This window comes from Rattus norvegicus, chromosome 6 (assembly GCF_021556685.1).
Source record: "Rattus norvegicus strain SHRSP/BbbUtx chromosome 6, alternate assembly SHRSP_T2T, whole genome shotgun sequence".
Lineage (NCBI taxonomy): Eukaryota > Metazoa > Chordata > Mammalia > Rodentia > Muridae > Rattus > Rattus norvegicus.
The window spans coordinates 67,659,959-67,674,771 of NC_141539.1; the positions used below are offsets into that span (position 1 = coordinate 67,659,959).

Consider the following 14,813-nt stretch of genomic DNA (forward strand, 5'->3'; position numbering starts at 1 on the left):
ATTCTATCTCTGACTCCTCCACTGGGGATCCTGTTCTCAGTTCAAAGGTTGGCTGCGAGTATTTGCCTCTGTATTTGTCGTGCTCTGGCAGAGCCTCTCAGGAGACAGCTATATCAGGCTCCTGTTAGCATGCACCTCTTGACATCAACAATATTGTCTGGGTCTGATGGCTGTATGTATATGGGCTGGATCCCCAGGTGGGGCAGACTCTGAATGGCCATTCCTTCAGTCTCTGCCCCACACTTTGTCTCCGTATTTCCTCCTATGAATATTTTTGTTCCCCCTTCTAAGAAGGACTGAAGCATCCATACTTTGGTTGTCTTTCTTCTTGAGCTTCATGTGGTCTGTGGATTGTATCTTGGGTAATCTGAGCTTTTGGGCTAATATCCACTTATCAGTCAGTGCATACCATCCATGTGTGGGGTTTTTTTGGGGGGATGATTGGATTACCTTACTCAGGATGATATTTCTCGTTCCATCCATTTGCCTATGAATTTCATGAAGTCATTTTTTTAAATAGCTGAGTAGTACTCCATTGTGTAGATGTACCACATTTTCTGTATCCATTCCTCTGTTGAAAGACATCTGGTTCTTTCCAGCTTCTGGCTATTATAAATAAGGCTGCTATGAACATAGTGGAGCATGTGTCTTTTTTATATGTTGGAGCATCTTTTGGGTATATGCCCAAGAGAGGTATAGCTGGGCCCTCAGGTAGTGCAATGTCCAATTTTCTGAGGAACCTCCATACTGATTTCCAGAATGGTTATACCAGTCTGCAATCCCACCAACAATGGAGGAGTGTTCCTCTTTCTCCACATCCTCGCCAGCATCTGCTGTCACCTGAGTTTTTGATCTTAGCCATTCTCACTGGTGTGAGGTGGAATCTCAGGGTTGTTTTGATTTGCATTTCCCTTATGACTAAAGATGTTGAACATTTCTTTAGGTGTTTCTCAGCCATTCAGCATTCCTCAGCTGTGAATTCTTTGTTTAGCTCTGAACCCCATTTTTTAATAGGGTTATTTGTCTCCCTGCGGTCTACCTTTGTGAGTTATTAACCACAAATTATTAACCCCTTTATTGGATGTAGGATTGGTAAAGATCTTTTCCCAATCTGTTGGTTGCTGTTTTGTCCTAACGAGTGTCCTTTGCCCTACAAAAGCTTTGTAGTTTTATGAGGTCCCATTGGTCAATTCTTGATTCATGTTTCAAATGCATCTTGTATTATTGTTCTCATCTAGTATATCTCAAACTTGTGTCAAAGCTTATCCCATTTTATAATCTTTTCTTCCTCCTGTAATACACATGTAGTTTTCCTTTAGTATTTTGGGTTAATGCATAGTTCTTTTTGATCTTATCAATATATAACCAAATTGTATTCTACCGCCATGGCAGTTCTCACCTGTGACTGCCGCACTCAGGAGATTTAGGCAGCAGAATTGCACAAGGCCAAGGCCAGTATGGCTCATGTGATGAGTTTTAGGCCAAGTAGGACTGCAGAATGAGTTTCTTTGCATTTAAAAATTTAATAATGGGGGTTGGGGATTTAGCTCAGTGGTAGAGTGCTTGCCTAGCAAGCACAAGGCCCTGGGTTCGGTCCCCAGCTCCGAAAAAAAAAAATTGGAAAAAATTTAATAATAATAAATAGTATTCAGTTTTTAAAGAATCTAGATATTATGGTTAATAGTGATATTTTTGTTTACTTTTTAACTCTGTAGGTAGCTGCTGTAAGTACCATAGTAAACAGAGGACAAACACCAAAAGCTTTTGTGTTCAGAAACTATGGACATTTTCCTGGCACCAACTCTCACTATCTAGGAGGCTGTCAGTATAAAATGTGGCAGGCCATCAGAGCCTCATCAGCTGCTCCAGGCTACTTTGCAGAATATGCGCTGGGGAATGATCTTCATCAGGTAAGTTGACCTGTGTGAATGTCTTTAAACTCTTAAGTGTTTCAATAAGCATTAAAGCAAAGAGGGTTATGTGGGAGGGTTTGGACTGAGGAATAGAAAGGAGGAAATGAAATAATTATATTAAAATATCAAAAAAAACAAAGATTTTTTTCAAAGACATTTTTTAAGTTAGAATGTACTTATTGTTACTAAATTTCACAAGGATCAACAAGGAATTCTTCATGTTTTCACTTAAGTCAAAAATTCCATAACTTAAGAAACTTGTTATTTGTTTGTTTAGGAAAACCTTTTCTGTTTTATATTGTGTGGTTGATAAATACAGTACGTATTGATGGAAATTGGGATAGTGTGCCTGAACCTTATGCCAGTGTGATAAAAACTGATAAATTTTCTGGAGGTGTAGGCCATCTGTGTGACAGTTTTGAAGGGAAAACTGTGGGGGCAAGGATGTCAGATAATAGCAAGCACTCACTAAGCTAGCTGTGTGCTCAGCAAGCTTCACATGCATTGGTTCATTTATTCCTTGTTGCTACTTGGGAGACAGACCTGTTTCCATTTACAAATAAGGAATTAGAGTCTTCAGAACTATTAAGGATAGATCAGAAAGTCACAGCTGCAGATGCAGTGTCTAGCCATTTTCTTTCAAATATATGAATTAAATGGAAAGTTGAATATTGTTAATTCTTTTTTTCTGTATAGATTCATTTACTTAATTTTTTCTCTGTCGAGTTTTTTATACTGTATGAAAATCTGAGTTCATAACTTATACTAAATAATAAAAATAAGGTAGGTTGAAGCTTTTGAGCTAATATTTCCAAAATATGTATTTTCATAAATGCTGAATTTTCATGTGACTTCCCACTTAAAATCACTCTTAGTTGAAGGAATCGTGAATTCTTTCTTTTCAAATCATTGAAGTATTTGTGTACTCTTTAATAGTTATGTGGGGGAAAGTCTAATATTTCCAAGTTTAATATTGCCAAGAACCTTTAGATAGCATTCAAAGCCTGTCTTAGTGTTTTACTGCTGTGAACAGACACCATGATCAAGGCAACTCTTATAAAGGCAACATTTAATTGGGGCAGCCTTACAGGTTCAAAAGTTCAGTCTGTTATCAAGTTGGAAACATGGCAACATCCAGGCAGGCATGGTGCAGGAGGAGCTGAGAGTTCTACATCTTCATTTGAAGGCTGCTAGCAGAATACTGGCTTCCAGGCAGCTAGGATGCCTCTTATAACCTACACCCACAGTGCCACACCTACTCCAACAGGGCCATACCTTCTAATCCTGCCACTCCCTGGGCAAGCATATACAAACTATCCCAAAGCCCACGCATAGATAGATCTTCTGTATAAGCTATTTGTCAGCTATATAAACTTGAAAACTAACCCACAGAGAATTTTAGTTTACATGTGTGAGAGAAAATTTGAACTATTTTTCTCAATTTTGCTTTACATTTTGACAAAATAGCATTGTAAAATGTTGGTTAATTATCCTGCTTTTAGTTTTTAGAAGTAATAGAGTCTTTATAGTTAGATTGAAACAGTTTTTTCTGATATTGATTGAAAATTTATTAAGCAGATAACAATATTTATCTTATGTATGTTTCTGTTCTTATCAATAAATTCTTTTCTTATGTTATTATAATTGTGTCCCAAGTGAAAAATTATTTAATATTTAAAAATACCATGTTTATAAATTGTACCTTTTAATGTTGTCATGCTACAGACCTCCAGTAAAAAGTCAAATACACACAGACATTTTCTTTCTTGCCCATCACCCCCATCTCCGTAGGTAGCCAGAACTTAGAACTCCCTGATTATTTCAGGTTGGCCCTAATCTCACAATCCTCTTACCTAAGGCTTTTAGTTTTATATAAGGGAAGTATGTCTGTAGTGCTTTATTGGTTTCTTTTCTATTTTATAAAGACTAGGAGTATTTCTTTTCATTTTTGACCATTTTTATACTGATGACTGTAATCTGTAAATTTATTTTGAGCTACTGATAATATTTTATGTAAAGGATACAACTACATGGAATAAGTGATGTACTGTAATGGAACCAGTGGATTCCAGGAACAGTGACACATTTATCTTAAAAAGAATATTCAAATGGAGTCTATAATTTTAGATTTAAGTCCATACCTTTTTTACAGTGTCTTTTTGTAAATCTTGAGGAAAAAATGAGATAGTTTTTCCCCCTTAAAAATAATATTTTATTCTAAAATATAAATGATCTTGATTGCTTAACAATGGAAGTAAAGTTGTTGTGTCTCTTTCTCACCCTTTTGAAAGCAAAAGATAACATTAAAATAGAGCATTTTCATAACCTTGTCATACTAAATTCTTTAAATTTATATTATTTTTAATCTCATTTTAAGAATATATTTTAACTGCCATGTGTACAGGTATCTCATTTTAGTTATGGAACAGGATTTAGGAAGAAAAAAATCTTAATTGAGAAAGGGCCTCCCTAGGACTGGCCTGTAGGAAAGTCTATAGAGCATTTTCTTGGTTGATGTTTCACCAATCATCAAGCTGCAAAGGGTAAGGTAAATTTCCCTTTCCTCCCCATGTTAATATTGGTCATTATAGCAAAATAATGACAGAACTAAAGCTGGGATTCTTTCTCAATAGCTTCAGTCACTTCCCCGTTGTCAGAAACTAGCATAGTACTTTTCTTGAACTAATACTTTTCACACAGAATCATTCTGTCTCATTTTTTTCATCTCTATTTCTAAAGTTAAGTTGTTAACTTTCCATCTTTGCTAAACAGAATCCAATACATCATTGTATTAGTAAGAGTTCTCTACAATTAACAGAACTTACAGAATTAATTTCTTTTTCATGGATCCCAATAAAAGGCATAGATAGCTAAATGTGGCCTAGTAATTCAGACTACAGCATAAATATTTATAGACTGAGTTGATAAAGTCACTAATAAGATAGTTAAATAATACAGATGTGCTTTTTTCTTTACAAAGAACTTTTCATTTCAGTTGTCTATAGAATGAATAGTCAATTAGGTAGAAGAAAATGGGGAGTGCTTACAATGTGGATAAAAATGTTTTTGGAAATGTTACAAATAAAAGTTTCAAGTTTAAAGGTAGTTAATGCTGTTGAATTATAACCTTCAAATGAGTTATTCCCTTTAAATTTTGCCTATATTTAATTTATTACAAAAAAAAAGGCCCCTCAAATTAAAAAACCAAACTCAAGAAAGGGTTTAACCGGGGAGAGATAGCTCAGTGCTTAAGAGTAAGTACTGCTCTTCCAGAGGACAGGAGTTTGATTGTCAGCAACCACATCAGAAAGTTCACAACCCCCTGTAACTCCAGTCCTCGGGAAATCTGATACCTCTGGCTCCATGGACACCTGAGTGCGCATAGACACATAATTAAAACCAGTAAAAGTAAGGCATTAAAAAGAAACTAAGAAAGAAGTAGCCATGCCATCTCAGAAGGTAGGGTAGGAAGATCATGAGTACAAGGAGAGCCTAAGTTCTGCATACTGAGATCCAGTCATAAAACAAACAAACAAACAAACAAACTAAATAAATAATAAATAAATAAATAAATAAATAAATAAATAAATAAATAATTGGGGGTTTTTTGGAAGAAGAAAGTTAGAAAGCTGAGATGTGGGGCATTGGCGTTCATTTATTAGCGGCATACCACATTTGTCATATCAGAGGGAAATAGCATTTTCAGAAGATGAGGTTACACTGTGAAATTAAACCATGAATATTTTTCTTGGAGCATGTTGAAACAGCTTAATGTATGTAGAGGAAGAGAAGAGGACTGTTATCAGTGGCAAGAAAGAACAGAGAGCTCTGCCAGTAGGACAAGTATGGTGCACTAAGATTATAGTGACAGGCAGAGAACAAAAGGATTCTTTGAGGAAAGGGAGCTTAGCAGAAAAGTTCTCCCACCTATAGTGAGCCAATACACCAGGTAAAGGCTTCCCTTTAAGCCTTTTAATCCACAGGAGTATACAGATGGTTATTTAGGCTCTTGATAAATGAGCTCAATTAATGTACTTGGTAGTTGTCAATCCCTCCTTTGCTACACACAACACTTTCTCACGTGCAGGGTTCAAACCCAGAACCTCAAGCATGCTAGGTAAGTGCTCTCACATCTTTAACTTGTACTTTGACTTTAATTAGGATTTTGCTATTTATTTATTCTTTGCCATGCTACTCTGACTTTAGGAATGATAAGCATTAAACTAAATCACTAAGAAATATACCAAAAATTCAGGCTGTTAACTCTATAAACAAAGTAAACATCATCCCCAGAGTGAGAACCAGCTATGCTGTTCTTGTCCTGTACTAGCATCTTGGAAAGAGACATGGTATGAAATGTTGGCATCTAATGATGAGAGATATTTCCTGTTGTTACTTACTTTTTTAAAAAAAGATTTATTCACTTATTATATATAAGTACACTGTAGCTGTCTTCAGATACACCAGAAGAGAGCATCGGATCTCTTTACAGATGGTTGTGAGCCACCATGTGGTTGCTGGGAATTGAACTCAGGACCTCTGGAAGAGCAGTCGGGTGCTCTTAACCGCTGAGCCATCTCTCCAGCCCGTTACTTTTAATAGAGGGTCTTACTGTGTTACCCTGGTTGGCCCTGTATTATCTATGTCGTTCAGTTTGCATTGAAACTCACAGCAGTCCTCCTTTCTCAGCTTCCAGAGTGCTGGGCTAACAGGTGCACCACCATGCCCAACAAGAGATATAATTTGAAAGATTATCCTTGCACGAAAGTCACAGCATAGAAACATACAGCACAGTCCTTCAAAGCCCTGAAGTAAAGATGGTGGTGGTCAGCAATTCAGAGATAGAAATTAGATCACAAAGTGACAACTTAAGCCCATATTGAGAGGCAGAATGGAATAAGCAGTGAAAAGATGTAACTGAACTGCTTTTCTCAGAATCTGATGGACTCATGTTTCCCTGGAATCTCAGAAATAAAAACTTTCTACTAGTGATCGCTGGCATTTTGTATCTCTGCTTTTTAGTGTGAGTGCACGTTAGACTGATTTTTGAGGAAGTTAGGTCAGTGGGAGAGGGGGAGTTGGGTGTAAAATAAAAGAGTCCAGAAATAGACCTATATCTATATGACCTTTATCTCAGCTAAAGAAACAAAGAAGTTCAACGGGTAGTTCAATAGCTAGCTTGTGGAACAAGCTATGCATGTGTGTTTAGCACATGTGAGCAATCTATGAATATCAGATGTTAACTTAACTGTCTTTGCTCTCCAGCTTCTTTGTTGACACAAGGTCTTTCATGGACTCCAAAGCTTACCAATTGACAGACTGACCCCAGTGTTGTGCCTGTCTCTACTCTCCAGTTACAAACACAATGTGTGCCACCACAAATAGGTGTTCGGTATCTGAACTCAGGTTCTATTACTTGAATAGCAGGCACTTTATCCACTAAAGCATCTACACAGCCCCAAGGAGACTCTTCTCCACAAATTGCTTTGAAATATATCACTACTGTTGTTCGCACCTCTTTCTCTTTCTGCCTCTCCCACACTCTCTGCAAACCTCACAGCTGATACCAAGAATACTTAGTGGATTGTAATTTTGACATAAACCTCACAGATTATACCAACAATATTCAGTAGATTGTAGTTTTAAGTGTAAAACACTTATAAGAGCCTCATTGTGATCTAGGGTTAAGTAGGTTCCTAACAGTTATTTTTTTTTTTTTAAAGTTACTGTCTATTTACAAAAGTCACTCGTAAAATAGAGTTCATCAAAATTAGAAACTTTGGCTTTACAGAGGTGTTCTCAGAAACTCAAAAGCTAAGTGACACAGAGGAACAAATCAAACATCTACAAAGGGAATATATGCAGAAGCCATATAGGAAGTAGTTACTTAAAATAACTTCAATCAGATGTATGTCCCTAGATTTTAAGCTCAATATATAATATAGTAATGAAATAGATTTAAATATTATTGTATGATCCGGTTTGTTAAAGTTTGACCATGATTTTAAATATGTCCTTACTTTTATAGTTTTCAACCCTGAGTAAGATTCAAGTTTTTCTACAACATACTCTATCAGCATATTTTATATTTTGGAATTCTTTAAAATCATGTTGCTACTGATAAACACTTAGAATAGAGGTAATGCTATGACCCTTAATACAGTTTCTCATGTGTGATGAACCCATCCATAAACTTATTCTTTTACTACTTTATAATTTTGCTCCTGTTATGAGTCATAAATATCTGTTTTCCAATGGTCTTAGGTGACCTCTCTGTAAGGGTTTTTAGAACCCGCAAAGGTCATGACCCACATGTTGAGAACCATTGACTTAGAAGTTTAAATGTTCTCCTACTTTCTTCAGGTTATAACTATACTGTGGATGTGATACCTTAAAATTATTTTGTTTAAATTTTAGTTAATTTGATTACACTGAATTTGTGAAAGATTGTTTTGTTCTTATTAACTATTAACTAATGTAGTGTCTTTAATAGTTGTTTGGTTCAGGGACCAGCAAGATGGCCCAGTGGTTAGAGGTACTTTGCTACCAAATCCAGTGACCTGAGTTCAGTCCCAGGGACTCACACAGTAATTTTCCTCTTACCTTCATGTAGGTACACACACAATAAATAAATAAATATACTTGAAAACGTTTTTAGGATTTTCAGTTCATTTCAGTATTTTTAAGCAGCATACAGAAAGCAATCCAAAAAGTTGTTCAAAATAGATAACTAAAACTTATCCTCCTAGACAGTAGGTTTTGCAATTGTAGCATCTGAATAAACTCATTTGAAAGGATCCTCTTCTCATAAGTCAATCACTACAATCACTACACTAGTAGCTTTTCCCTGTAGTAAGTACTGAACTGACTACTTTTATGGCTTGTGTTTTACAGGATGGAGGTTTGCTTCTGAATAACCCTTCAGCCTTGGCCCTGCACGAATGTAAATGTATCTGGCCAGATACCCCACTAGAGTGTATAGTATCCCTGGGCACAGGACGATATGAGAGTGATGTGAGGAATACCACAACATACACGAGCCTGAAGACCAAGCTCTCCAATGTCATCAGCAGTGCTACAGATACAGAGGGTTAGTCTTCCTGTGCTACTTCAGACACTTCAACTTACAGTATTTTGATTTAGGTAAAATGTAATCTCAACTGTGAAAGAGTGGTTTAGGTCTGTATTGTGAGCTTAGGAAGCACAGAGGAGCTCCTCACCCTTCCTTTGTCAGTGGTCCTAAGGAGACTGCTCTCCTGGAAGTTAGGCCATCCTTCCTTGCTTACAGTTAGAGAAGTATGTACAGCTGACCTGGCACAAAAGCTTAGGGGGAGACTTGCCAGTTAAGAAAAAGAAAAGCAGCAAGGGTTGGATGGGTTTAAATGTTCAGATAAGAACTGTGAAACAGTTGGAGGATTAAGAGAATTAGATTCTGACAAATGTGGCAGTTGTCTGGCATTAGAATACTTTCTTGTAACTACTCCTGGTGCCCTTCTCGTAGAGTCTAGAAAAGACCTACGTGGGTCATTTAAAGTATATTTAAAATATCAGTTGTCCTTCCTCTTAAAATTTTCTAGGCTTTCTGTCTGTGGAAGAAAATCCAAAAACCTTCTTCCACTAACACTTACCAGACCTTATAAAACTGAACCCCCGAATGTGCCTCTTCTTCCCCCAAGTGTATCTAATTAGTCCTTACTGTTTGTTCTCCATACTTTCTGAGAACTCATGGGCCTCATGGCCTCTTCTATTTTTTTATACTGTTCCTATAAGACTCTCGCTCAGACAGATGTGAGGCCCTTGCTTCATCCAGGCTGTCTGTTCTCCAGAGACCTTTCCAGACTACTCCAACTTCCTCACGAGCTTATTCCAGCCACTTACCCAGCTGCTTTCTCTCCCTTTCAAAGCACATTTTCTTCTTATAGTTGTAATTTATTTACTTACTTACTTACTTATTTACTTAGTTATTTATTTCATACCGATCTGTGCCATTAGAATATAAGGCAGAAAGTAAAAGTTTAGCTCAGTATTAGAGTTGCTGCTTGGCATTTGTGAGGCCCTGAGATCCATCCTCAGACCTTAAAATGTAAAAATGCTTATCTTGCCTTATCTGATTTATTGTTCATTCCAGTCTTTAGCACATATTAAGCCTTTGGTGCGTGTCTATTGAATAGTGAGTTTTGAACCTTAGCTTTGTTTAGATCTCTTTATCTTACTACTTTATTTTTAGGTTCGAAAATGGGTTTTTAATTTCTTAAAGTAGCATTTAACAGCTCCATGTTGAACTCATTCTCTATATCAACATATCTTTAGTTAAATCAGTAACTTAGTGAGGTTCTTTGCTTTCTTTTAAGGACCATAATCTTTTAAAAGGTAACCCACAAAAACATGATAAATGTATTTTTTTTTTTTTTGCTATCTGAAGTTTTTGCCAAATTAGTTTTGCTAAGTTAGTAAGATATCTTTTTCACTTTGTTAAAACTGACAAAAGCTGTACAACTTTTCTTTAAAGTAGAATCTGTGTAATTATTGCCATACATGAGCTAAGGCATCTTTTCTTTTCCTGGTGTGATTAACTATGGTTGCCATAGTGTATATTTAAACACTAGTATCATTTCAACTGTGATGATTGAAAGTTTATACCGTTTGGCCAGTATCTTTCCCATTGCCAAACTCTGGAACAGCTAGCATTCTATACTCTCTTTTCTCTAAGCTTGACTACTTTAGGTTCTACCTGTAAATAGCATGCATTATTTGTCTTCATGCATTGAACAAGTATGATGTCCTATAAATCCATCTGTCACATCGCAGATAACAAGTTTTTTCTGCCTTTAAGCCTTTATGCATGTAAAATACATACTGAAATGTATATCTGGACTATTTTGAATAGTGCAGTGAACAGGGTATGACAAATACCTTATTAATATTCTGATTTCATTTCCTTCAAATATATACCCAGAATGGGATTTCTGGCACATATGGTAGTTAAATAGTTCTATAAAGCACCCCTTCTATTAGCATAGTGGTCTTACCAGTTCACATATCTATCAGTAATACAGTATGGTCCCTTTTCCACATTCTCAGCAATACTTCCTATCTCTTAGCTTTTAATAAGAGCCAGCATTATACTGTGAGTTTGTGATTTTAATTTGCATTTGTGATGAATGAATACAATTTTCTTGTGGTAGGCCATCTACTATAGATAGTCTTTAGTGAACTGGATCATACTGCATAAGTCTATACTTCATACAATGGCAAGTGCTTTTGGAATTTTTAGAAGATGTGAAATGTTACTGTACTTATGCTTTAGTTAATGAAACAAATATAGAGGCTTCGGACAGTTTGAAAACATATAAGAATTACATTGAAACATATAATGATTTATAATAAATTTTGTTGAAATATAACAGCAAGTTTATGTGACTGATTAAATGGTGAATTTATCTATAACTAATTAAGTGGAGGACAAGACAACTAACAATGATAAAGGAAGTTTGTCTGACATCCTTTATAAAGGACGGGATAAGGGATGGTTCACTGTGGAGACTCAGAAACCTTTGGAAGTCATGGGGATGTGTATGACTTATGGTAATAAAACAAATGCTTATCCATTACCAAATTTTGTCAAATTACACAATTAAAAGTGATGAATCTTAATATGCATAAATATATAGCCCAATGAAGATGATACCCCAAAAAATGAAAAGCAAAAGAAAGGAAGGCATTTCATCAAGGAGAATAGTCAAGCAAGATCCTTAATTGAGCAAAATATATGAAGTATTTGGAAAGTGAATTGTAATTTGTAGATTTATTTTTGATATAGGTTGAGCCTATTGTGAGTAAAATAAATGTTTTTGTAATATGCCTAAAATGAAGATAATTTTAAATGAGAAAAATTAATGGATCATTTCAAAATAACTTACCTCACACCTTTTCTTACCAACCCTTTCTTCATTTTTGTTTTAACAGAAGTCCACATAATGCTTGATGGTCTATTACCTGCTGACACGTATTTTAGGTTTAATCCTGTGATCTGTGAAAACATACCCCTAGATGAAAGCCGCAATGAGAAGCTGGACCAGCTTCAGCTGGAAGGGATGAAGTATCTAGAAAGAAATGATGAAAAGATGAAAAAACTTGCAAAAATATTAAGTCGAGAAAAAACAACTCTTCAGAAGATTAGTGATTGGATAAAATTAAAAAGTGATATGTATGAAGGCCTTCCATTTTTTTCAAAATTGTGAGTAGGGTATACATGTGTTCCTCAAGGCCATCAAAAGATCCATAAGTTTATAGAGGAGCAGTGTGATTCACGTGAATTTTGTGTAGGACACTTAGTGAAATCCGGGAATCCTTGAATCAGATAATGCTTTGAGTAGCTCGAACCTCACAGAAGATATGATTGGTAACAAAAGTTATATGGGAATTAGGTATTTAAGATGTTCATAACCTTTAGACGTTTTATTACTATGCTATTTGGTTTTAGTATCTATTAGTCTTAAATTGTTTGCTGTTTCAAAATGTACTAATATATGTGCCAAACAAGCAATGGGGAATGTTACACTTTATGCTTTCTTTTTTGTCATTTCAATCATGTGGAACTTGTGTGACTGTTGATTTTCTTTCATGTCAAAAGGTGATTTCTCTTTACATTTACACCGTTAGCATTTCCCTACGTGCACCCACAATCCATGTGTTACCTTTCACTGTAATAATCATGGAAAGAGAGATAGGAAATGGGATTTTCTCTGTTTAAAGTACATTTATGTTTGAAATATGAAAAAACTGGACACAATTTTCTATTCAAAATGATTGATGGATTTCCAGTGAACTTTTTCTTGAAATTTCAAGATAAGGTTGTTCACTTTTGTAGATCAAATGGTATCATATCATTTACTGTTATAGAATTAATTAATTGATTTTACTGAGAAAATATTCTTATCATTAGCAAAAATAAATTATTGAAGTGACCACTTGTTCAATGCTAATGCCATTTTAAAGGTTTTTTTTTTAATTGCTAATAATGATTGCCTGGTTTCTTGTAACATTTATGAGGAAATGTTAGCCTAGTTAGATTTACAGAAGTTAAGCATGGCACCATAGGCCAAATATATTAATCTTCACTGTACAATTGCCCTTGTAAATCTTTACATTTAATTGAAATTTTTTATGAAAAATGAAACCAGGGTGTGTATCTTTTGCTTAATACACAAAAACTAACAGTGCTGCCTGTGTTGTCATAGTGTTTGCAGTGCTGGGTCACCAGAGCAATGAGATGGGTGAGAGCCCTGGAGTGGTTGAGAATGTGGGTATTAGTGGGCTGAATAGTCAGCCTCTGGGCATGATCTTGAAGACAGCGGACAGCTTATAAGGTTCAGCTCTTTCATTTGAAAAAGGAGGAAAGGTAATTGTCAAATTTTGTGACTTCTCATTTATTTTTTAAGAACAAGATAAATAAGCTTCCAGTTATTTCAGAAGATAATTTAAACACTCCTTTTTAGCCTTTAAATACAAATAAACTTTTATGCAACTAGACTGACTTACTAGTATAAGAAAAAATAGAAAGGTCAGTCTTTATGATCTCAGAGCTTTTTGCAAAAGCAAATTGTCTCGGTGTTCAGGAGGCAGAGGAAACATCTCTCCAGTTCTAGGCTATTCTGGTGTATATAGCGAGTTCCAGTACAGTCAGAGAACTACATAGTAGAGGAACTGTATTTCAAACAATCAAAAAACCAAACAGTCAACAATTACACTTGTAGCATATACTACTTCTATGTTTGTGAAAGACAAAAGTGGTTGACAATAATCCAGAAGTCCATCCTGTTATCTGAGAAGAAAGGACAGGCATAGTATATCATCCCATTGAATGCTTATTAGGTGTGGTCCTAGCTACGTGCGGAAGAAAGGAGGGAGGGGAAAAAAGGCCATATCTTGACAAATTAAAATATTTAGAAAAATGAAAAAGTGATCAAATATTCTACGTCAAGATCTATAGCTTTGACTTTGATCTATAATACCTTGCTAAGCAGGGGCTTTATCTTTTTCTGTTGTTCTATTGAATTATTCCTGAGAAAAGTATTTTAGGGTAACAGTCATCTTGTGTTTGTGTTGATCATTTGACCACTCTGAAGAATTCTTAATAGTCACTCAAGTTGAAAAAGTAAAAACTAATGAAGTTTACACCTCCCTCTGTTTTTTAGATCAGGCTTAACATGCTTGATTCTTCTATAATGTTAATAAAATTGTGTCATTTAGAACTAACTTGCTTGTTCTATTCTCAGTCATTGAAACCACATTCTTCTGTATCACAGGTGCTGTTATTTTGGTGGTTTTGGATGACCAGTTTGATATCAGGATACAGTTAATCCAAACACATCTAAACATGCCCTATGTATCCCTTGCAGTGCTTGATTATGTGGAAGATGCCCAGTACTTAGTGCTTAGAACCATAAAAGCAATGGAATGTTCGAATATAATGAGGAATGGTGTGTTTCAAGTCTGATGAAGTTTAGATAGGATAGATTGACAATAGCATTCCCAGTTTTTAGCACAGAAAATTTTGACATCCTTGTCTTCAGAACAGCAGTCCATGTGTTCATCATAGCGTGTGGAAATTGCTGTATCCAGCTTCATATGAACATAATGATATCAAGAAGAGAGCTCAACCTAACCTTCTTTTGGCTAATTTTCACAACTAGAAGATTGCTTGGAAAAAATTTGGACACCCACCCCCCCCCAAAAAAACCTCAGAAATATTATGAAAACAAATCAAGAAAATTGATTATTTTGATTTCTTGAAGCTAAACTTATATTTGCTTTTTTGTGTCTCTATTACTCACAACTACTCGAGAATCTTATTTCCCTTTTCAAGGACTCCATTCTAGTGTCCTAGGCTGTACCATA

The 14,813-nt window shown here is 35.5% G+C and overlaps 1 protein-coding gene across 3 annotated transcripts in view; it reads left to right on the forward strand.

Moving 5' to 3' along the window:
* The window catches only part of Pnpla8 (patatin like domain 8, phospholipase A2), a 61,954-nt gene extending 47,783 nt beyond the window's left edge, over nucleotides 1-14,171 (forward strand). For all 3 annotated transcript variants that reach the window (XM_087553194.1, NM_001108020.2, XM_087553195.1), the window contains 3 exon segments: nucleotides 1,716-1,910; nucleotides 8,808-9,003; nucleotides 11,880-14,171. In XM_087553194.1, the coding sequence (XP_087409320.1) occupies nucleotides 1,716-1,910; nucleotides 8,808-9,003; nucleotides 11,880-12,154 (666 nt within the window). In that variant the 3' untranslated portion in view covers nucleotides 12,155-14,171.
* Nucleotides 14,172-14,813: the final 642 nt, after the last annotated feature.